Source organism: Mustelus asterias, chromosome 28 (assembly GCF_964213995.1).
Source record: "Mustelus asterias chromosome 28, sMusAst1.hap1.1, whole genome shotgun sequence".
NCBI lineage: Eukaryota > Metazoa > Chordata > Chondrichthyes > Carcharhiniformes > Triakidae > Mustelus > Mustelus asterias.
Window position 1 is genome coordinate 15,706,705 of NC_135828.1, and position 22,361 is coordinate 15,729,065.

General features: G+C 40.5%; 1 protein-coding gene across 2 annotated transcripts in view; it reads left to right on the plus strand.

Moving 5' to 3' along the window:
- The window catches only part of LOC144480263 (vinculin), a 114,588-nt gene that overhangs the window by 66,492 nt on the left and 25,735 nt on the right, over window positions 1–22,361 (plus strand). For both annotated transcript variants that reach the window (XM_078199579.1, XM_078199580.1), the window contains exons 7-15: window positions 7,484–7,574; window positions 7,735–7,882; window positions 10,084–10,237; window positions 12,713–12,888; window positions 13,237–13,427; window positions 17,250–17,449; window positions 20,272–20,400; window positions 21,021–21,170; window positions 21,649–21,757. In XM_078199579.1, the coding sequence (XP_078055705.1) occupies window positions 7,484–7,574; window positions 7,735–7,882; window positions 10,084–10,237; window positions 12,713–12,888; window positions 13,237–13,427; window positions 17,250–17,449; window positions 20,272–20,400; window positions 21,021–21,170; window positions 21,649–21,757 (1,348 nt within the window). The remainder of the gene's footprint in view (window positions 1–7,483; window positions 7,575–7,734; window positions 7,883–10,083; window positions 10,238–12,712; window positions 12,889–13,236; window positions 13,428–17,249; window positions 17,450–20,271; window positions 20,401–21,020; window positions 21,171–21,648; window positions 21,758–22,361) is intronic.

The window sequence follows — 22,361 nt, forward strand, 5'->3', positions numbered from 1 at the left end:
GTGAATAAGTGTTAAGTTATTCACTTCGGTAGAAAAAAACGGGTGTGATGGAAGTTCACCAGATTTATCCCTGGAATGGCAGGATTGTCATGTGAGGAGAGATTAGGGAGACTGGGTCTATCTTCTCTAGAATTTAGAAGAATGAGGAATAACCTCACTGAAATGTATAAAATTCTTACAGGGTGGGAGAGGATGGATGTAGGCAAGATGTTTCCCCTGGCTGATGAGTCTAAAACCAGAGTAAATAATTTCAGACTGAGATGAGGAGAAACTTATTCACTTAGAGGATGCAGGATCTTTGGAATCCTCTACCCCAGACGGCTGTGGAGGCTCAATCATTGAGCATGTTCAAAATAGAAATCAATAGATTTCGGGAGACTAATGACATCAAGGGATATGGAGATAGTGCAAGAAAGGGGAATTGAGGTAGATAATCAGCCATGATTTAATTGAATGGCAGAGCAGGCTTGATAGGCTGAATGGCTTACTCCTTTTCCTATGTTCTTAAATTAAATGGTTCACACTGCCACTAAACATAGTGATCGTCTTGTTTCCCTACTCCAACAAAAACAAATTGCTACACAATTATATGCTCGTGCATCAAATATTTATACAAAATTTATTGTGCACCAAAAAAGTTATTCAGTACTCATGCAGAAAGCACTTTAAAAATCTTGTGTTTGCTTCGAAACAGCAGCATATAACATTGTGGGAGTATTTTCTGTTCAAAGTTGTCACAGAGGAGGGCTGTCAGCCAAACAGCTATTGAGAAATCAAGAATGTAATCAGACCAATGGTCAAGGATCAAGTTAGTTCTCACCTCGCATAAAACTTCTTGTTATGATCTGGAATACACTGCCTGAAAGGGTGGAGGAAGCAAACTCAATAGTAACTTTCAAAAGGGAATTGGATAGATACTTGAACAGAATTTACAATCATACTATACAGGAAACATTTGCAGGATCTTGGGAAAAGAGCAAGGTGGTGCTAATTGGTAGTTCATTCAAAGAACTGACACAGACACAATGGGCTGAAAGTACTAAAACATGTGGAATAGTGTTACCTTTAGGCAAGTTACTTTAATGTCTGTGTATAAAAGGTGTGAGCAATTTCTATTCAATCTGTCAATTGTCGAGTGTGCTTAAACTTCAAATTAATGCTTGGATTTTGCTGAAGCTAACTAAAATTGACTTCTCATTTAATTATAATGAAAAGAGAAGTCATTAAAGTTCAAAATGTTTTGGAAATAATTAATCCTTTTTAGTAAGAATTAGATGAAACAAAATGCAATGTCATGATTTTATAAGCTTAGTCACTGTCCCTCTCGTGCTCCACAATGAGGAATGCCAGCTGCAGCTCTCTATTTGCTGTTACTGCACATTAGGTACAGGATAAAGGTGTTCCAAGTTTCTACTTCTTAAAATGACAATGTTTGATCATTTTTTCAACCCTGAGAAGCAGTTGTAATTAGGTCTCTTTACATTCACAATTTGAAATCCTGTAAGCATTGTTCAAAAAGTGGCCTGAATTAATTTAGGTTGTATTTCTGGGAAGAGATCAAACAGTTTTTGTCCCAGTTTCACTCCGGACAGAGCCTTTCAATACATGGGGCTCCTTGTTGTACCATTTTGTCTTTTGACTATACTTTCATCCACTCTTGATACCCTCTAGTTTCAAGAATAATGGTTTTTTTTTTAAAAACCCTTTAAAATTATCAAAGAATTTGTTAACCGTTTAAACTATGAAAAACATAGCTCTGCACAAAGTTTAGGTATAATAACTTTTACACAATGTTGGGCAGGTATTTTGATCATTAATCAACATGCTTTTCTTGTAAAATTCTTTATTGTATTAAAATAACGCTAAAATTGAAATGTAAACTTTTTGGGAGAAATTAATGAGTGATGTTGAGTGGAATTTAGAATTACTTTGTTTTTGTGCATACTGGGTGAGATTCTCCGGCCTCCCAGCCATGTGCTTCCTGTCGGTGGGATGTGATGTGTTGTTTGCTAGCAGTGGGATTCTCTGGCTCCGCCACTGTCAATGGGAATTCCCATTGATGTCACCCCATGCCGGCGGGAAACCCGTGGATGGGGGTGTACTGTCGGCAGAACCGGAAAATCCTGCCGGCATGAACGGCTGAAGAGTTCCGGCCACTGATTACAAGTGATTAGAATTAATTGAATTTGCATTCATTTTAACCATTATGCATTTCCATGAATTTTTAAAATCAAAACTATGAAATGTCTCAGGACTTGCCACCACTATTTCTTACTGCTAGTACTGGCCACTAATCCAAGTAATTCCTGTCCCATTCCATCTGTCCTTCAGGCTATGTACAGTCATAGAAACAATGTCAAATTAAGGCATAAAGATATTTCAAACTCTGCACAACCCAAAATTGGATTAATCTTTTTAAAATTAGATAAATGATGTGCGCTGGTTTATAATCTAAACACTGATGCAGATTTGTTTTGGAGCAAAGATATGTTAAAGCTACATAATTTGTGTTATTAGCATCTATAAGCGTATTATTTTGTCCATTGGAAAAGAACCAGATGCTTTCCTGTGTTTTATTGCTGCTGCACATGTTATGCTTTCATTAAAAAGATGAGCACTGCTTTTATGTCACAGCGCAAGTTTGGTTGTGATGAATGGACTGGAGCTTACACCAGAATATTTTGCATGTTTGACCAAAGAAGGTCATGCCTGAAAAGAACAGATACCACAAAAATGTCTGGGCCTGGTTTGTTTAATAATCACAAGATGAACTTTCTGCAAAATGCAATTTGCCTACACAATAATGAGCTACATTTCCTTTTGCTGCCAATGATACAGTGTAAAAATGTAATGAGATCTGCCAAGAGAGACTTCATGGGTTCCATTTAGCCTAAGTTTGGCAAATATTTAAGCTTATTTAAGAGAGCATAAAAATGAATTTTTAAAATAGCATTCATTGGTTATATTGCCAACTAAGCTGATTTCCTAAAGAATAAAATGTATGAAAAACAAATTGGCAAGCGATAATACTTTATATAAACAAGTGTTTTTTTTTGTTATTTTGTGTTTGATTATTGATATTGGAATATACTGAGTGACGTCAAATGCTTCTGCAGAACAAGATACTAGAAAATGAAATTGAATTAACCTGAAGAATGTATGGATTTTATTCCCCTTTGATTTAATCTGCTGAGTTCTCTCATCCCCTTAAACACGATATATGAAGATTTGTCTAGTTTATTAAAATTTTGAATTAAATTGTCACATGAGGAATTTTGAAAGTTGAAGCATTGCAGAGAATCTATAGTGCTAGAACTCATGCCTGTGAATGATGTGTACACACAATACAAATTGCTACTCCACATTGTGTTTCATTAGGGCTGTGGGACTTTTTTGTCCATAGAACACTTTCAAGGGGCACCAATATTATTTGATGCAGTAGCTTAGTGTGCTCATCATTCTGCAGCTAATGATGTACTGAATGAAATATGTCAATATTTATTAAGATGTTTCACAATCTAGATTGGCAATAGTCATAGAATTCCTACAGTGCAGAAGGAGGCCATTTGGCCCATCGAGCCTGCACTGACGAAATCCCACCCTGGCCCTATCTCCGTAACCCCACATTTACCCTACTCATCCCCCTAACACTAAGGAGCAATTTAACATGGCCAATCAACCTAACCCGCACATCTTTGGACTGTGGGAGGAAACCGGAGCACCGGAGGAAACCCAAGCAGACGCGGGGAGAATGTGCAAACTCCACACAGACAGTCACCCAAGCCAGGAATCGAACTCGCGTCCCTGGCGCTGTGAGGCAGCAGTGCTAACCACTGTGCCACCACGCATGACCATATTCATGCAGAACACAACTCTGGGCATTTCATGATGGAATTAAAAGAGTGACACTAATCATGGATTGGACATTTGAGGTTTGGTTTAGCAAAATACAAGGGGAGGATTTTGAAGTGACTTTCAGAGGTGGGGAGCATGGTGAAGGAGAGATTTTGGATGAATGTAAAGTTTAAGTGCATGGGATTGCAGGTAATGTCTTGAGATGGATAGAAAGCCACTTAGCAGACAGAAAGGAATAAATAGGTTTTTTTCGGATTGGCAGGCAGGGTGCCCCCGCTGTTAACATTACATTCATGATTTGGACGAGGGAAGTAACTGTATTATCTCTCAATTTTCAGATGATCGAAAGTTAGGTGGGAGGGTGAGATGTGAGCAGGATGCAAAGAATGGGCATATGCATGGCAGATGCAGTATAATGTGGATAAATGTAAGGTTATCCACTTCGGTAGCAAAAATAGGAAGGCAGACTATTATTTGAATGGATGTAAATTGAGAGGGGAATACTCAGTGAGACCTTGGTGTCCTTGTGCATCAGTCAGTGAAAATAAGAGCACAGGTACAGCAGGCAGTAAAGAAGGCGAATGGTATGTTGACCTTCATAGTGAGAGGAATTGACAATAGAAATAATGATGTTTTACTGTAACAGGGCATTGGTGAGATCGTACCTGGAGTAATGTATGCAGTTTTGATGTCCGTATCTGAGGAAGGATGTTCTTGCTATATAGGGAGTGCAGCGAAGGTTTACCAGACTGATTCTGTGATGGCAGTTGAGATTATATTTATTGGTGTTTCGAAGAGTGAGAGGGGATCTTATAGAAATTTATAAAATTCTAACAGGATTAGACAGGGTAGATTCAGAAAGAATGTTCCCGATGGTGAAGGAGTCCAGAACTAGGAGTCATAGTTTGAGGATAACGGGTAAACCTTTTAGGGCTGAAGTGAGGAGAAATTTCTTTACCTAGAGTATGATCAATCTGTGGAATTTGCCACCACAGAAAGCAGTTGAAGCCAAAACATTGTGTGATTTCAAGAAGGAATTAGATATAGCTCTTTGGACTCGAGGGATATGGGGGGAAGCCGGGATCAGCCACGATCACAATGAATGGCAGAACAGGCTCGAAGGGCAGAATGGCCTACTTTTGCTTCTATTTTCTATGTATGTTTCTATGAATATTCACAACTTTACTCAGGCATAATCCAGTGCTTGGGGAGTGCAGCATCTGTTAGAGATTGCTCATTAGATGGGGAATGGCTTGAGGGATTTTGGAAAGAGGTGGGGATCTTGAAGTCATGTTGGGATTTGAGCAGTTTGACAAGAACACGAGCGGTCGGATTGTAGGGCTTTGTACACCAAATTATATGGGGCGCAATTCACCTGTTGATAGTCTTAAGTGTTCCCCCAGTGGGAAAACTGGGCTGTTTCCCACTGGCTTAGCAGCGCCCATCAGGTGGGATTCTCCCACCTTCAGCATTTAAATTTATGCATCCCAGGAATCACACTGACCAGCCTGGCTTCGCAGTGATCTTTTTAAAGGGTGCCCCAATCTCTGTGCTGACCGCCCCCTGCAACCCCCTCCCAAAATGGACATGGCACCCCTGCTGGCGAGGGTAATACCCCAAAACCCCTCAGCACAAAGGAACATTCCCCCCCACACCACGCACATGCAGACGTGAGGGTGACCCAACCCCCCAGCCAGAGACCTCAACTCCTCCACCCGTCCCACAAGAGAGAGACTCCCAGATGGGGTCCCCTCAGGACCCCAGTGCCAAATTTGCACTGCCTCATGCAGTGACATTCAGACGTGGTGCTTTATACTCCCGGGGGTGGGGGGAGCAAGGAGATAAATGATGTGCCCCTTTGCCGCTACAATGCTGCAGAGACATGGTTCCCCAAAGGTGCTGGGGATAGGACTTAACCTCGGGAGTTTCCCCCCCAGGATTGAGGTCCAGCGGCTGCACTTGTCCTTGATGCCCTGCAAATGGTGTTGTTCGGTTTGAAGGTGGTGAATTCTGACACTGGAATGGTGGAAAAGTTGCAGATGTTTTGTTCCTCGAAGACAAGCCCATGGAGGCAGTGCCGGAGTTGGTTTCGGCTGATTTGAAGCTTATCTGCAAGGCAGTGATTGGGTCACTTTGGAGGAGATATTGTCCATAGCCTGTTATTAAATCGGCTTACTCGGTGGGGTTGGAGATTTGGAAGCAGTTTGACGTTGTAATGAGGAGGCATGTAGCTTTATTTTTAAAATCACACTTGATATTGAGATATAATTAACTGGTAATTTCCAAAGGCGGTAGAAATATGTGCCCCTGTTTGCACAGTTCTATCTTGGGAAATGGAACCTGACTGTCAGCTTTGGTATTAACCTGTTGATTCTCAAAGGCATGCACACTTTATAATGTTATGACCATCTCCTGCTGATGATAAACTTCCTCTTCTTTGAAAGGTTATTGGAAATAAACTGATTTCCCTTCCTTATTGGTTCTCAGTTGATTCCTAGAGATTTTACAGACAGATAATTTGCCAATAATTTCTTTGTCCAAAAAGCTGATCCAGTTTCCTATTTATCATGGAGGAGGTTCATCAGATGGAGCAATGTGCATTGTGTAATAAAATATTGTGATGCTTGTTGTCAATTATCTGCAGCATTTTCAAATCTTAAAGATTTAGAAAATTGTTTTTCGTGAAGTGCTAAAATATTAAGAATTCCCTGTTTATTATTGTATAACAATGGTATGTTATAACCTGTTTACAGTTTGGGACTGATGTTGATTTCCCTGGGCTCTTAAAATTCATAATAGTGTGTTGAATATAGTTGATGCCTTTCCCATAAACAAACTAAAATCGACACCTAACCATGCATCTTCTGTAATCTGGCTGTGCTTATGTGGTATGTAGTACGATATTCAATGGAAGAGTCTCTGTAATCAGAAACTCTGTTATGCTTTAAAAGTTAGTTTGACAGCAGCTGCATTGGTTTGAGACCATTCATGTTAAGTGTAATGATTTATTCTTCCATAATAAGAAACACCTGTTACTTCAGGACTTACTAAGCCTGTTCATATTCTATTCCTGAATTGCAGAGTGATTCAAAAGAGCAATAAAAAAATACTATTTAACTTGTAGCTTCTGGCCATAAAAAAGAGTTCAAGATATGTGAATCCATATTCTCATAGAATCCCTACAGTGCAGAAGCAGGCCATTCGGCCCATAGCCTCTGCACTGACTTTCCAAGGAGCATCCCACCCAGACCCTATCCACATAACCCTCCGTATTTACCCCGCTAATCCCGATTAACCGACACATCTTGGGACACTAGGGGACAATTTAGCAAGGCCAATCCACCCAACCTGCACATCTTTGGACTGTGGGAGGAAACCAGAGCACCCAGAGGAAACCCACGCAGACACGGGGAGAATGTTCAAACTCCCCACAGTCACCCGAGGTTGGAATTGAACCCAGGTCCTGGCACTGTGAGGCAGCAGTGCTAACCACTGAGCCACCGTGCTGCCCATGTTTTTCATGTAAGGATATTGAAGACCAACTTGTGCCAGATTGAATGGAGTTTTTTTCTTTTTCTTTTGCTCATTAAACTAATATAGTATTATTAACTGATGTTCAATCCAACAGGATACAGAAACTATGAGAAGAGCTCTGGCTATGATTGACTCAAAGCTAAACCAGGCCAAAAACTGGCTAAGTGACCCAAATGCACCTCCAGGTAATTAAATTGTTTTGTTACTGAGATAATATATCAAGTCAAAATTCAAGATTTTGGCTTGTCCAATATCTTAAATTGTTCTTGTGTCAAATATGTTCTTTTACTTATAACGAGAATGTTGACTATCTATTAGGTTAAACAGATTTGTTGTGTGTTTCAGGTGATGCTGGGGAGCAGGCTATCAAACAAATACTAGATGAAGCTGGCAAGGTTGGAGAACTTTGTGCAGGCAAAGAACGGAGAGAAATTCTGGGCACCACCAAGGCTTTGGGCCAGATGACTGATCAAGTATCTGAGCTCCGTGCCAGGTAAGATTAATTATATTGGCACTGCCAATGTCTGAATTTGTATTAATTGAACTGAATGAACTCAGCAACGCATGCAGTTGAGTTCAGTTTTAATAAAATCATGTTTGCCCAAATAGATGACATTGCTATAGCATTCTTTCTAGGCCCAGCTCTCACATCTTTGTCCATTTCCATGAGAAACATATCCATGATTAAATGACATCTAACCTCCGACCCTTTGTATACTTCCAATGAGAAGATGATACATGCTTTTGGCTTATCCTGTGTCTGTCCTGATGGTTGCAAGATGAAAAGTTTTGATAGTATGTCTCTTTTACAGCAATACTCAAAGTTCTGTCCTATCAAACATTTATTAAAATAAATTGTTTAAAGGCATTGTCAAATTAAAGTAATAAAATGATCCATGTGACAGATAGCACAGCAGTAAAATGCTGTGAACATGAATTGCCAAGAAACTGATTTAAAAGCTTTTATCTTTATGATTTAGATAATTCTATATGATAATATAATGAGCCAAGAATGTAGCCTGTAAGAACAAAGTTAATTACAACAGTGCATTAGGAACATTGGACAAGAGTAGGCCAGTTAGTCCCTTCAGCTTGGTCCACCATCCAGTGAGATCTCAGCTGATCTGTGAACTAACTCCATCTAGTTACTCATGTCCCACATCTCTTAATACCTTTGGCTAACAAAAATCTTTCAGTCTCATATTTAAAATTAGCATTTTATCTAGCATTGGTTGCCATTTTCAGAAGAGAGTTCCAAACACCTACCACCAACCTTTGCGTGTAGAAATCTTTTTGAACTTCATTCCCAAAAGGCCTGTTTAACTTTTAGACAATATCCCAAATCCACTTTTCCCAACCAACAGAACGTTTCTCTCTATTTATCCTGAGTTTCTCTTGATATTTATTTGTCTTAATTTTTTTTATTGGAAATTAATTTTTGCCCATTTCTAATTGCCCTTGAACTGACTGGCTTACATATCAGAGAGCAGTTTAGAACTGCATTGTTGTGGATCCGAAGTCACGTGGGCCAGACCAGGGAACGATGGCAGATTTGCTTCCCTGAAGGACATGAGTGAACCAGGATTGTGCGACTATCACAATCACCGTTACTGAAGCTAGCTTTGTTAAAATATTCCATTTTTAATGAATTGCAATGATATTCCATGGGATGATGGGATTTGAACACATGTCCCCAGAGCATTAGCCCGGGCCTCTGGATTACTGGTGTAGTAAATTTACCACTACGCTACATTCTCCCCACAATATCTTGAGAATGTCATAGAATCATAGAATTCCTACAGTGCAGAAGGAGGCCATTCGGCCCATTGAGTCTGCACCAACCCTCTGACAGAGCATCCCATCCAAGCCCTATCACCATAACCTCACATATTTACTTTGCTAATCCCCCTAACTTACACATTTTGGGACACTAATGGGCAATTTAGCATGGCCAATCCACTTAACCTGCACATCTTTGGAGTGTGGGAGGTGATCGGAGCACCCAGAGGAAACCTACGCAGCCATGGGGAGGATGTGCAAACTCCACACAGTCACCCACAGTTCCTGGCACTGTGAAGCAGCAGTGCTAACCACTGTGCCGCTGTGTCAATCAGATTATCCCATAAACTTCTAGATTCCAAGGAATACTACTACCCAAGTTTGTGTAATCTTGACTCATTATTTAACTATTGGGGTAGATTTATATTGCCCCCCCCCCCCCCCATGCCTATATACCCTAAGGTGTGAGGTCCAGACTGCTCACAGTGGTCGAGGTGTGGTATAATCTTTAGATATAGCATAATTTCTACCCCATTTTATTCTAGTCACTTAGATCTAAAAGCCTGCATTCCATTAACCTTTTGAATTATTTTCTGTATTTATTTGTAATTATCTCTGTGCATAGCCCTTCTGCTCCACGGGAGGTTTCTGTCCTCCCTGAGTTCGCCTTAGGATACCTGCGTTACGGTGTGACAGGTGTACCGCCCCAGTCAAACTTCCCACCTGCCACTGTCCGCGGAGTGGGTCGCGCCCGGGCGCTTCCGACCAAAAGCGAGAGTCCCCCAGATCTCCTTGGACTTTTGTATTTTATATTTTCACAGATGTTGCCCTGCTTAAAGCATGTCAGATAATAGTGTGTTTGTATGTGCATAAATAAAAGGGAGATAATGCTAATATTGTTTTTTTAATGAGTAGAGGTCAAGGTGCCACACCCATTGCCATGCAAAAAGCACAGCAAGTATCCCAAGGTCTGGATATGTTAACAGCTAAGGTGGAGAATGCAGCCAGGAAGCTGGAAGCCATGACGAACTCAAAACAGGCCATTGCAAAGAAAATAGATGCTGCTCAGGTAACTTCATTCAATTCTTGGAAAATATGTTACCTGACTGTTTGTATACAGATATGGATTTTTCAAAGCTATTTGTTCGAATCTTATGTTGACAGGTTCATAATTTGAAGTTCCTTCTCTCTTGCATGGGGATCTTTTTCTTGTGGGACCTGTTAGAAAAGAAGAGCTGTAATTCCTGGGAGGTTGGTTCAGGTTGGGGCTTTTAAGAAATGCACAATTTTGAAAAAATGATGCTGGTTATTTTAAGTGAGGTAAAATTGTAAGTGAAGGTTTGGCCTGTCTTGAGTCAGATGTACATCCTATCTTTGGGAGTTTTCCATTGTCCTGTATTGGGAATGGGGCTTAAGTGCCAGGGACAGACTTCTTTCAACACTGAGAACATGTTGCATCAGATCTCCTGCTGTTGCCATCGGAGAATTTTTCTAGACTTTTATTAGCTTCATCTCTGAAGGACATGCTATGTAAGATTGTCTGGGAAGCTGGGTTCTCTTTGCACAGCCATAGTTTTGTGAGCAAGCTAAATTCCCTATAAGGCTACAGTTTCCAGATTTTGGCAACCTCTGATTTTTGCCCTGGTAGCAAACATCAGAACGAGTTCAAACATCCATTCAGTGGAGCCAGGGAAAACTGAACAAAATCAAAAGTATTCTTACAAATACTCAGAGGGGGAATGAAGTGAGATTGAAGCTGTTGGGACACACGATGGATGTGGGATTGCATTCCCTAGACTGCAAGGTTAGTGGTTGAGGTAAAAACTGTTGGTATTCAAGATAGAATTGGATAGATGGCTGAAGGGAAATGAGAAAATATGGTTAACTGTGATCAGAACTATTTATGCACATGGATTTTAAATGCTGAAACAGACTGATTAGAGCCTGTTTTTGGGTTATGTTTCAATGTATGTATCACTGAAGGCCACTTCCCATTATGCTTGGTCAAATACCATGTTTCTATTGAAGGAGAGTATAAGGTTGGTGAAATTGCTGCTGTTGCAGTGGCATGTTGTGTAAAGTCTGTGTCTTTGATTTGATTTATTATTGTCACATGGTGATGTTCACAGATTGACGACTATCTTTGAAGCCTGTTTGGTCAGCAGGGAGTAAATTTGGGATGTTGCTGTCCAGTCTGGTGGCCAGAAACATGGGTATAGGGAGAGCTGTGTTGGTTATTCCACTTGGCTGGGATGGCATATTTTACTCTTGGAATGTATTTTGTTTATTGATTATTAGTTCAGTGTTCAGGCTGAGTGCTCCAAAATTCCAGAAGCTCGCTGAATGTATAAATAGCATAGGAACGGCATGCTCTATGTTAAGATAGAGTCATAGAGGTTTACAGCATGGAAACAGGCCCTTCGGCCTAACTTGTTCATGCCGCCCTTTTTTTTTTAAAACCCCTAAGCTAATCCCAATTGCCCGCATTTGGCCCATATCCCTCTATACCCATCGTACCCATGTAACTATCTAAATGCTGTTTAAAAGACAAAATTATACCCTCCTCTACTACTATCTCTGACAGCTTGTTTCAGACACTCACCACCCTCTGTGTGAAAAAATTGCCCCTCTGGACACTTTTGTATCTCTCCCCTCTCACCTTAAATCTATGCCCTCTAGTTTTAGACACCCCTACCATTGTGAAAAGATATTGACTATCTAGCTGATCTATGCCGCTCATTATTTTATAGACCTCTATAAGATCACCCCTCCGCCTCCTACGCTCCAGAAAAAAAAGTCCCAATCTATCCTGCCTCTCCTTATAACTCAATCCATCAAGTCCCGGTAGCATCCTAGTAAATCTTTTCTGCACTCTTTCCAGTTTAATAATATCCTTTCTATAATAGGGTGACCAGAATTGCACATAGTATTCCAAGTGTGACCTTACCAATGTCTTGTACAACTTCAACAAGACATTCCAACTCCTGTATTCAATGTTCTGACCGATGAAACCAAGCATGCCAAATGCCTTCTTCACCACTCTGTCTACCTGTAACTCCATTTTCAAGGAGCTATGAACATGTACCCCTAGATCTCTTTGTTCTGTAACTCTCCCCTTCGTCCTACCATGAACTGAGTAAGTCCTGCCCTGGTTTAATCTACCAAAATGCATCACCTCGCATTTGTCTAAATTAAACTCCATCTACCATTCGTCAGCCCACTGGCCCAATTGATCAAGATCCCATTGCAGTTGGAGATAACTTTCTTCACTGTCCACTATGCCACCAATCTTCGTGTCATCTGCAAACTTACTAACCATGTCTCCTATATTCTCACCCAAATCATTAATATAAATGGCAAATAACAGTGGATCCAGCACTGATCCCTGAGGCACACCGCTGGTCACAGGCGTCCAGTTTGAAAAACAACTCTCTACAACCACAGATGTAGCAAAGGAGATGGTACTTTATAAAAATGTGTAACATTTGTCCTGAATTTTGTTCATAACTGACAAGTATTTTACATGACTTTGACTTGCACTTAGAGCTGGCTGGCGGATCCACATGGAGGTCCTGAAGGAGAAGACAACATCCGTGGTATTTTAACAGAAGCCAAGAAAATTGCAGATCTTTGTGAGGACCCCAAAGAACGGGATGATATACTACGTTCGATTAATGAAATAGGAGCATTAACAGCCAAGCTGTCTGACTTGAGAAGGCAGTATGTATTCAAAAAATGGAGAACTGAAAGACCGACTGATAATCATTGAGTTCCTTTCCTTGAATCTATCAAATCTTACCCATTCAGCATGAAACTCATTTCAATTTATAAATGTTGTCTGTTCTAAATCAGGTCTTCAAAGTCACTATCATTTGTTTCTCATTACAATCTTTAAACTCACTCCTAACATGTTCCCAGTGTTGACAGTTCTGCTTAAATTTTCACCTATTATTGTACCACTCTTTGGATTTTGTTGAAATTACTGATCAGCACTTAGCTTTGTTTACTCAAATGCTGTTTGATTCACGTTTGATGTAGAGTTGTGACCCTGTTTTCTGTGCTTTGCAGAGGTAAAGGTGACACCCCAGAAGCACGTGCATTGGCGAAGCAAATTGCTACCACACTGCAGAATTTGCAGACCAAGACAAACCGAGCGGTGGCCAATAGTAGGCCGGTAAAAGCAGCAGTTAATTTGGAAGGCAAAATTGAGCAAGCCCAGCGCTGGATTGATAACCCTACAGTTGATGGACGGGGTGTGGGTGAGTACACTTGAAATTAATTTAAACACAGAATCAGTCTTACTTAATTCTTTTGAATTCTTGTGTATATTACCTTATGCTACTGTTCACACTGGGAAATAAGAGGTAAAAGCAATTTTAGTTGTGCCATCTCCATCCTAATCTGCTGTTAGATTAATGTAATTCAAGGCGTTCAAAATAGTGCAACTTTGTACTTGTAATCAAGTATGGAATTCCAGCTTGAATTCAAATTGATATCCCACCAGTGACACTTTGACTAGAATTTTGAGCTCCACGAAGAACTCTTGCATTACAAAACTCCATTGGCTGGTGAGCAACTGAACTTTGTGCAAGTTTTAGATGTGGAGTGTGCATTGCAAAAATATAACCGAGACCATTGTTGTTCTATACAATGGGAATGAAAATATAGAGGGAAGTACTTCACATTTTCTTCTTTCATCCACATTATAGATATTATAGTAAAGCAGATTTAAAAAAAACTATTGCCTGCTCATGTTTTCTACCATGACCTATAATTTTTGGTGATCTTCAGCTCATTGTAATCCTATTGGATTGCTTGTTGTTTTGAGACTTCCACTGTAATAAACAAACTAAGAGCACTATTGGCTAAAAGCAAAATTGGCTAAACACTATCCAGGAAGCAATTATAATCTAAACTATAGAGAAGATTCTCCAATTCAAGACTTAAAATGACCAAAAGGCCCTTTCGTGGTTATACTTTACTCTGTCCCTAAAGTGGACACTTTAGTCTCCTGGATCCTGGCCAAAGTTATTCTGATGTCCTGATAACTTGCTTCCTTTATCTTTTTCCAGCCAGGTAACTACCAATCCCATAACTGACATTTATGGTGAGGGTTCCCTTGGAGATTCTTCCCTCTAGCCAAAGCTTGGCAAATCTTCCAGCCTTGTTTAAATCCTCATGAACTTGGTCTTTTCAATCTGAGAATGAGCTCCCACGCATATTCTGCATGGTGACTAATTGAGACTGCCCTCTCTCTTTCCCTTCTCTCCCCCTCATTCTCCAACCCTGATCCTACAATGTCTTCCTATGGCTGTCCCTTCCCAAAGTCCATTATTAGAACCATGGAAAAATTATAGCACAGAAAGAGGCTATTCAGTTCATCATATATGCACTGCCTATTCTAATTCCACCTTCCAGCACCTGGTCCATTGCCGTGTAGGTTACAGCACTTTAGGTGCATATCCAGGTACCTTTTAAAGGAGATGAGGGTTTCTGCCTCCACCACGAAACTAGGCAGCAAATACCCATCACCCCTGGATGAAGATGATTTTTTTCATGTCCCCTCTAATTCTTTTACCAAATCACCTTAAATCTGCGCTCCTTGGTAACTGACTTCTCCTTAATTGACCATCCCCGTGGCAATGTGAATCATATCTGCCTTGAATCCATGTTGAATTGCTAATTTGTTATCCTTTCAACTCCTGGTTCCATTCTATATTGAAGTAAAGTAATTTAAAGTAAAGTTCAATGTGTGCTAGCATAGGAAGTCTTTCAAGCTGTGTGGGCCTCAACAAGTGTGAAATCATGTTTATGATGTCCCAGAGATGAATACTACATTTGTATGGTAGCTCCTGGGCCCGGTTGAGTGGCAGTACTCTGCTGTTAGATAGACTAGGATGCGTGAATCAATGTGTAGTATGTTGGTTCTGCTGTCCCACCAGTTTCCATATGAGATTCATTCTTGCCTTGACCTTAGCTCTAATGTTCTCTAGATGTTAGCAGTAGTGTTACGATCCTTGTAGGGGAAAAAGTACATGAAATTTACCAAATGACCCCCAAATGAAAAAAGACAACTTTTTGTGACACTTACTTTAACACAAATCGGAACCAACGCACACTAAACATTAACTGACAAATGATACTTCAAATAAAGAGGTAAATCTCACTTCAAACAGTCGAATCAACAAAGATACGTTTTTATGCAACAGCAAACATTCCTCTTCAGTGCATATGGCATTATGTAACTACACAGTTCCACAATATGCTGTTATTTATTTAGGCAAGGTAGGTCAGCTTTCACCTCACTTATCATCAGCAAGGCACACTCTCTATAAACCCACTTTCCCTTGGTCCTGATGGTGTAGCTTTCCAGAGTAGGCTTTTGATAGGGTCCCACATGGGAAACTGATAGCAAAGGTAAGAACCCATGGGATCCAAGGAAATTTGGCAAATTGGATCCAGAATTGGCTGAATGGCAGGAAGCAGAGGGTGATGGTCAAGGGTTTTTTTTGACTGGAAGCTTGTGTCCAGTGGGGTCCCACAAGGATGAATATTGGGGCCCTTTCAGTTTGTGACTTAAATAAATGATATAGACTTGAATGTAGGAGGGTTGACCATTAAGTTTGTGGATGATACGAAAATTGGTAGCATGGTAAATAGTGAGGAGGATAGCCTGAGATTACAAGTGGATATAGACGGGCTGATCAGTGGCAAATAGAATTCAATCCAGATGAGTGTGAGGTGATGCACTTGGGCAGGACAAACGAGACAAGGGAATACATGATGAGTGGCAGAACCCTGGGAAGCACTGAGGAATAGATGGACTTGGTGTGCATGCACACCGGTTCCTTAAGGTAGCAGGACACGTGGATAATGTGGTTAAGAAGGCATATGGTATACTTGCCTTTATTAATCGAGGCACAGAGTTTAAGAGCAGTGAGGTTATATTGGAACTATATAAACTGGTCGTTAAGCCAAAGCTAGAGTAATCTGTGCAGTTCTGGAATCCACATTATAGGAGGGATGTGATAGCATTGGAAAGGGTGCAGATGAGGTTCACCAGGATGTTGCTGGACTGGAAAGTTTTAGTTACAAAGAGAGATTGGATAGGCTAGGGTTGTTTTCCTTGGAGCAGAGGAGACTGAGGGGGTACATGATTGAGACGTATAAGATTATGAGGAGCATAGATAGATAGAGTGGACAGGAAGAACCCTTTCCTCTTGGAGGGATCAATGACCATGGAGCATAGATTTAAGGTAAGGGGCAGGAGGTTTGGAGGCGAAGTGAGGAAAATACTTTTCATCCAAAGGGTGGTGGAATTCTAGAACTCACTGCCTGAAAGGGTGGTGGAGACAGAGGCCCTCATTACATTTAAGTAGTATTTAGATGTGTATTTACGATGCCAAGACATACAACGCTCTGGATTAAGTGCTGGAAAATGGGATTAGAATAGTTGGGTGGTTTGCCTTTGACTGGCGCAGATGTGATGGGCCGAAGGGCCTTTTTCTGTGTGATTTTATAACTGTTTATAAAACCTCACATTCATAACACCATCCTGTGAGACTTGTAGACGTAACAGTTTACCCAGAGTAAGCATAGGTGCTTTTGCCATTGTCTGCAGGTGTGAATATCTTGCATCTTCCCAGTAAAAGAACCTTGGCTGTCCTCTTTAACCAAGCTAACCAAAATTCTTGTTGGGAAGGTTTCAGAGCAGTTCACATGACTCCTACATTCCTCCATTTTCCCCTAAATTAAGCAGTCAGCTCAAAACATTATAATATGAACTGTGTATTTGTTTTTTCATTTTGGTCAGACATTTTCTCCCTTCCCATTTTCAGCTCATCATACTGTACACCTTCCTCCATTGGGAGGATGAGCAAACTTGAACCAATGGTGTTTATTTCTAGCCACTGGAAGGTGAGCCTTGTTTCCCCACCAAGACACTCCTGCCTTCCACTCAGCACTTCTCAGCAATTCAATCTGCATTGTCAAAATGTCTGAAACTAATGATGTGCCACTATTTGGCCCTTTTGGAACGTTCTATTTGATTTAATTGAAGGATCTTTGTTTCTTCTCTTTAGGCCAGGCAGCTATCCGTGGACTTGTTGCTGAGGGACGTCGACTGGCAAATGCAATGATGGGACCTTATCGTCAGGAAATGACTGGAAAGTGTGACAAAGTAGAACAGCTGGCTGGACAACTTGCAGAGTTGGCAGCTCGGGGCGAAGGGGATAGTCCTCAGGCCAGAGCAATTGCTGCACAACTGCAGGACGCACTAAAAGTAAGAAAGCTTGAAATATTGTGTACCATTCTGGCTGCCATACAATAGAAAGGATGTGAATGCATTGGAGAAAGTACAGAAGAGGTTTACAAGAATGGTTCCAAGGATGAAAAACTTCAGTTATGAGGATAGATTGGAGAGGTTGGGACTCTTCTCTGTGGAAAGAAAAAGGCTGAGAGGAGATTTGATAGAGATGTTCAAAATTATGGGGGCTGGACAGAGTAGATAGGGAGAAACTGTTCCTGCTCGTGAAAGGATCAAGAATGAGAGGGCACAGATTTACAAAAGAAGCATGTGATGTGAGAAAAAACGTTTTCACCCAGTGGTTGGGGTTTGGAATGCACTGCCTGGAAGCAGGTTCAGTTGAGGTATTTAAGAGGACATTAGATGATTACTTGGAAACAATGTGCAGGGATACAGGGAGAGGGCAGGGGAATGGCACTAAGCCATAATGCTCCTTTGGAGAGCAGACACGATGAGCCAAATGGCTTCTTCCTGTGCCGTAACAATTCAGTGATGTGGCCATTTTGATTTACTAAATGCAAATGCAAAATTATCTGTTTTGATTTGCTGAATCTATTTAATAGGCACATTAAAGGAGTTGACCTCATTCACCATGCCCTTCACAACGTTTGTACCATGTAATAATTCTAGGCAGTTTTAACAGTGCTTGACCATAATCTTTGACGTTTGTGTGAGTAAAGCTTTCAATAAATATATTTCTATTTGTTCAATGGATGGACAAATCCTTATGTGGGGAGCATTCACCAAAAGCATAATAAAAATAAATACTTTCTGCATCAGAAGGCTAAAATTATCAGTCTGCAAACTCATTTCTGTATGTTGATCAACATGTTGAATCCCATAATTGTGAAAGTTGGTTGGCTTTTTACCTAATTGGAGTCAAGATAGCATGGGAAATAGATAGGAAATAGGTTTTCCATTCAAACTGTAATTTGTTTTTTAAATTGAAGAAACAATTCTGAGAATTGCAATTTGCAGTAAAGAAATGCTTTTAAATTAAAATCTTACACTTTATTCAATTACAATTAAACAACTATACAGTGTAAAGTGAATATTTTCCACTAGGTGGAGTACTATCTCTATAATGACGAACTATGCTTTCTTGGAATGAATCCTTACTTAAATGCTTTAACTTTTAATGAGACAAGAACACAAGAAATAGGAGCAGGAGTAGACCGTGTGGCCTATCAAGTCTGCTCCACCTTTCAGTACAATCATGAGTGATCTCGGGCTTCAACTCCACTTCCCTGCTCATTCCCCATACTCTGTGACATCTTGAGAGACCAAATATTTGTCTATCTCAGTGTGATACCCCTCACAAAGCCCATGGGGAATCATTGATTGATCTCACTGTGGAGCTCACTGAGTATGAGTCCCCCTGGTAACATGGTAATCCCATTACCTAAGGCAGACCCAGGGCTGGGCCTGCAGAATTGCAGTTCCAGGCGGGGACTAGTACACCATGGTGGCAGCTTTACTCGATGTTCTGTAAATAAATAATGTTCCTTTCCAGTCAGGTTTCCTGAGTTATTACACCCAGCCTTAAGTGTATTCAATGGTAGAACATCCACAACCCTTTGAGTTAAGTAATTTCCCCTCATCTAATTTCTAACTGATCTTTATCCTAAGTTAAAACATGCCCCCATGTTTTAGATTCCCCAACGAGTGGAAACAATCTCTTAGCATCCAACCTATCAAACCCCTTCAGAATATTTTACTTTTCAATAAAATTGTGTCTCATTCTTCTAAACTTGAGAAAATAGAACTAACTTGCTTAGTACAGAAGTTAAAAATGCATCATTTCACAGTGAATATATTTTGAGTAAAGCTTGAGCATTCTAGTGTCTGATAATTTTAATACACTATATGGGGAAACCGTTTATGAATGTGTTGATTACTTAGGAAATGAAAGTTGCTATTGTTCTGTACAAATTATAATTGGTCAATTAGGGAGAAGGGTAGTTGGCAGTAAGGAATGAACTTCCACGCTGAGGGAAAGTTCTTTGCAAATTTAAGATGTTTGTGAATTCTTCCTCCCTTTCACCGCCCTCTTTTTTGGGATGATCTGGTCTCCGTTTAGCACCTCTGAACAGTGAAACACGCTGATGGCCAATTTATGCTGAGGGGATTGCGGACATGAATATATATCCATGATTCAATAGAACAGGACAGTAGCCCAAAGCTTTTGCATTTATTTGTTATAATGTATCCATTTTTATGTTTACTGGAGGCCAGTTTCAAATGAAGAGCTTACAAAGTGTGGTGCTATTACACGAACCTGAATCCTACCACTCTGCCACTGTGCTTTGGTGCTGACTGTAAAGGCTGTTGGTCCATCTACTTTTCACCAACACCATCATCATTTTGAGGACTAACTTTTCCAGTGCTCAACAAATTTCAGTCTAGTCAAAACTTGAAAATCTCAGTTTTTTTCCTGCAAAAATCCATTCCCTTTTCTGTGCTGACACCTTGTGTCCCAGCAAAATAACTTCAAGACCTTGTGTCCTTTAAAGGCAAATCTCATTCTCAGACAGTACATTCCTGCTGATGCATTCTCTGTTTTTCAAATAATTTAACATTGCTGTATTTTTGTCTGTCTCTGCCTCAAAAGACTATCTTTACAAAATAAGTGTTTTTATGCATTATTGTTATTCTCTCAAGTTAATTTAGCTTGTGCTTGGTATCCACCTATTCCCATTGCAAAGTGCCATAAAAAGTTAATTTACATGAGGCACATTAAGATGCTAGATTCCTTTAAGGCAAAATATGAATATTTTATCAGCTTTATTCTCTCTTAGGACCTAAAGGGCAAAATGCAAGAAGTCATGACCCAGGAAGTATCTGATATTTTCAGCGACACTACCACTCCAATTAAGTTGCTAGCTGTAGCAGCCACGGCTCCTCGGGATGCACCAAATAGAGAAGAGGTAAGTGGGAACTCAAAAAGGTGTGTTTGCATAGAAGAATGACAGAAACTAAGTGATTGATGGAAGTGCAGTCCCCAATTACTAATGTATCAACCTGTGTTCATTAAATGAGGTATGAAGGAACTAAACCAGATAGAGAACCTGACCTGTATTTTAATATTACCAGTTGCAAAGGAGGACTATGGCAGTGGTAAGTTAGTTCGTTCGCCAATGAGGATCGTATTGAAGCAACAATGCATGGCATTGTGGAGTGATAGGATATAATTTTCACTTTGCACCCTTGAGATACTATATCGTTGAGCACTCGATCTTGGCCATGTTGCTGTTGGAAAGCAGAATTAAAGTGGTTCCTTCGTGGAAGGAAAACTGTTCCCCTACTATTTTGTACCCTTTGACAATTGTTTCGCATCACTTTAGACTGAGCTATAGGTTCCTTTCAAATTTTTTGGTTGCAGTTAATGCAATATTGTAGCAGACAAGAAATACAGAGGGCAAAAAGAGGCTGCTTTTCCCTCAAGTCAAATATTATGACCAACAGAATCTGTACGTTTTGTATTCTTGTCCAATTAATGGGGAAAATTACATTTGCTAAAAATAGAACAATGTTGCTGTATTGGTAGGTGTTCGAGGAGAGGGCAGCTTATTTTGAGAACCATGCTGCCAAACTTGGTGCTACAGCAGAGAAAGCTGCTGCTGTTGGAGCTGCAAACAAAAGCACAGTAGAAGGTATACAGACAGCTGTGAAGTCTGCTCGAGAGTTAACACCACAGGTAGGTCTTTGGTAAACATTCAAAAAATCAGAAGCTATTTTTAAAAAAAAATCTGTTCTGATAACCTCCCCCCAATTTTAGCAACCTGACTCCGCTATTCATTTTAACTTCAATTTTTATGAAACATGTTGCTGACTTTGATTCTGACTTGGATGTAGTTGAGTCACTGCTGACTGAGCACTTTGTCAATGTAGAAACATGGCCATTCTCTGCAAGGTGAGATACCCCATCAAGTGGAATGACTGGAAAATGGATCAGGCTATTTAAATCGGTTGTATGTGGCATTAAGTTTATGTTAGAAATGTTTTTCAATTTAAACATTTTATTTTCATCCCACAACAGTCAACCACATACTTTTAACCCTACATTCGTAGCTTTGGAAGGGGTTATTGGCATTGGCTTTGCTGCAGCAATAGTCAACTTGCCGCCAAGTCCCTCTAAATGTGGAGTTTTGACCATTACTGAATTCCTTGTCCAGGTGGTTTCGGCTGCTCGCATCTTGTTGCGAAATCCTGGTAACCAGGCTGCCAATGAACATTTTGAAACCATGAAGAACCAGTGGATTGATAATGTCGAGAAAATGACTGGTGAGAAAACTTTTGAGTAGATGTACTGTTCTTTTGATTGAAACTGTGAACATCCACTGTGTAACTTTTGCCCTGCTTTCTTGTGTTATTAGCTATTCTAAGTAGCAGCTGCACAAAAAGCTGTGCTTTGAGCTTGAAGCCTTCTTGGTCTGAGTTATAAGAAGAGGCTGGATAGGCTGGGACTTTTTTCTCTAGAGCGTAGAAGACTTAGGGGTGAACTTATATAGGTCTATGAAATAATGAGGGGCATAGATTAGTTAGATAGTCAACATCTTTTCCCAAAGGTAGGGGAGTCTAAAACTAGAGGGCATAGGTTTAAGGTGAGAGGGGAGAGATATAAAGGGGTCCAGAGGGGCAATTTCTTCACACACAGGCTGGTGAATGTCTGGAATGAGCTGCCAGAGGTCGTAGTAGAGGCGGGTGCAATTTGGGCAGTTAGGACTTTTTATTCATTCGTGGGACATGGACATTGCTGGCTGACCAGCATTTTTGCCCATCTCCTGTTGCCCCTGGAGGGCAGTTGAGAGTCAACCACATTGCTGTGGCTCTGGAGTCCCCTGTAGGCCAGACCAGGTAAGGATGGCAGATTTCCTTCCCTAAAGGA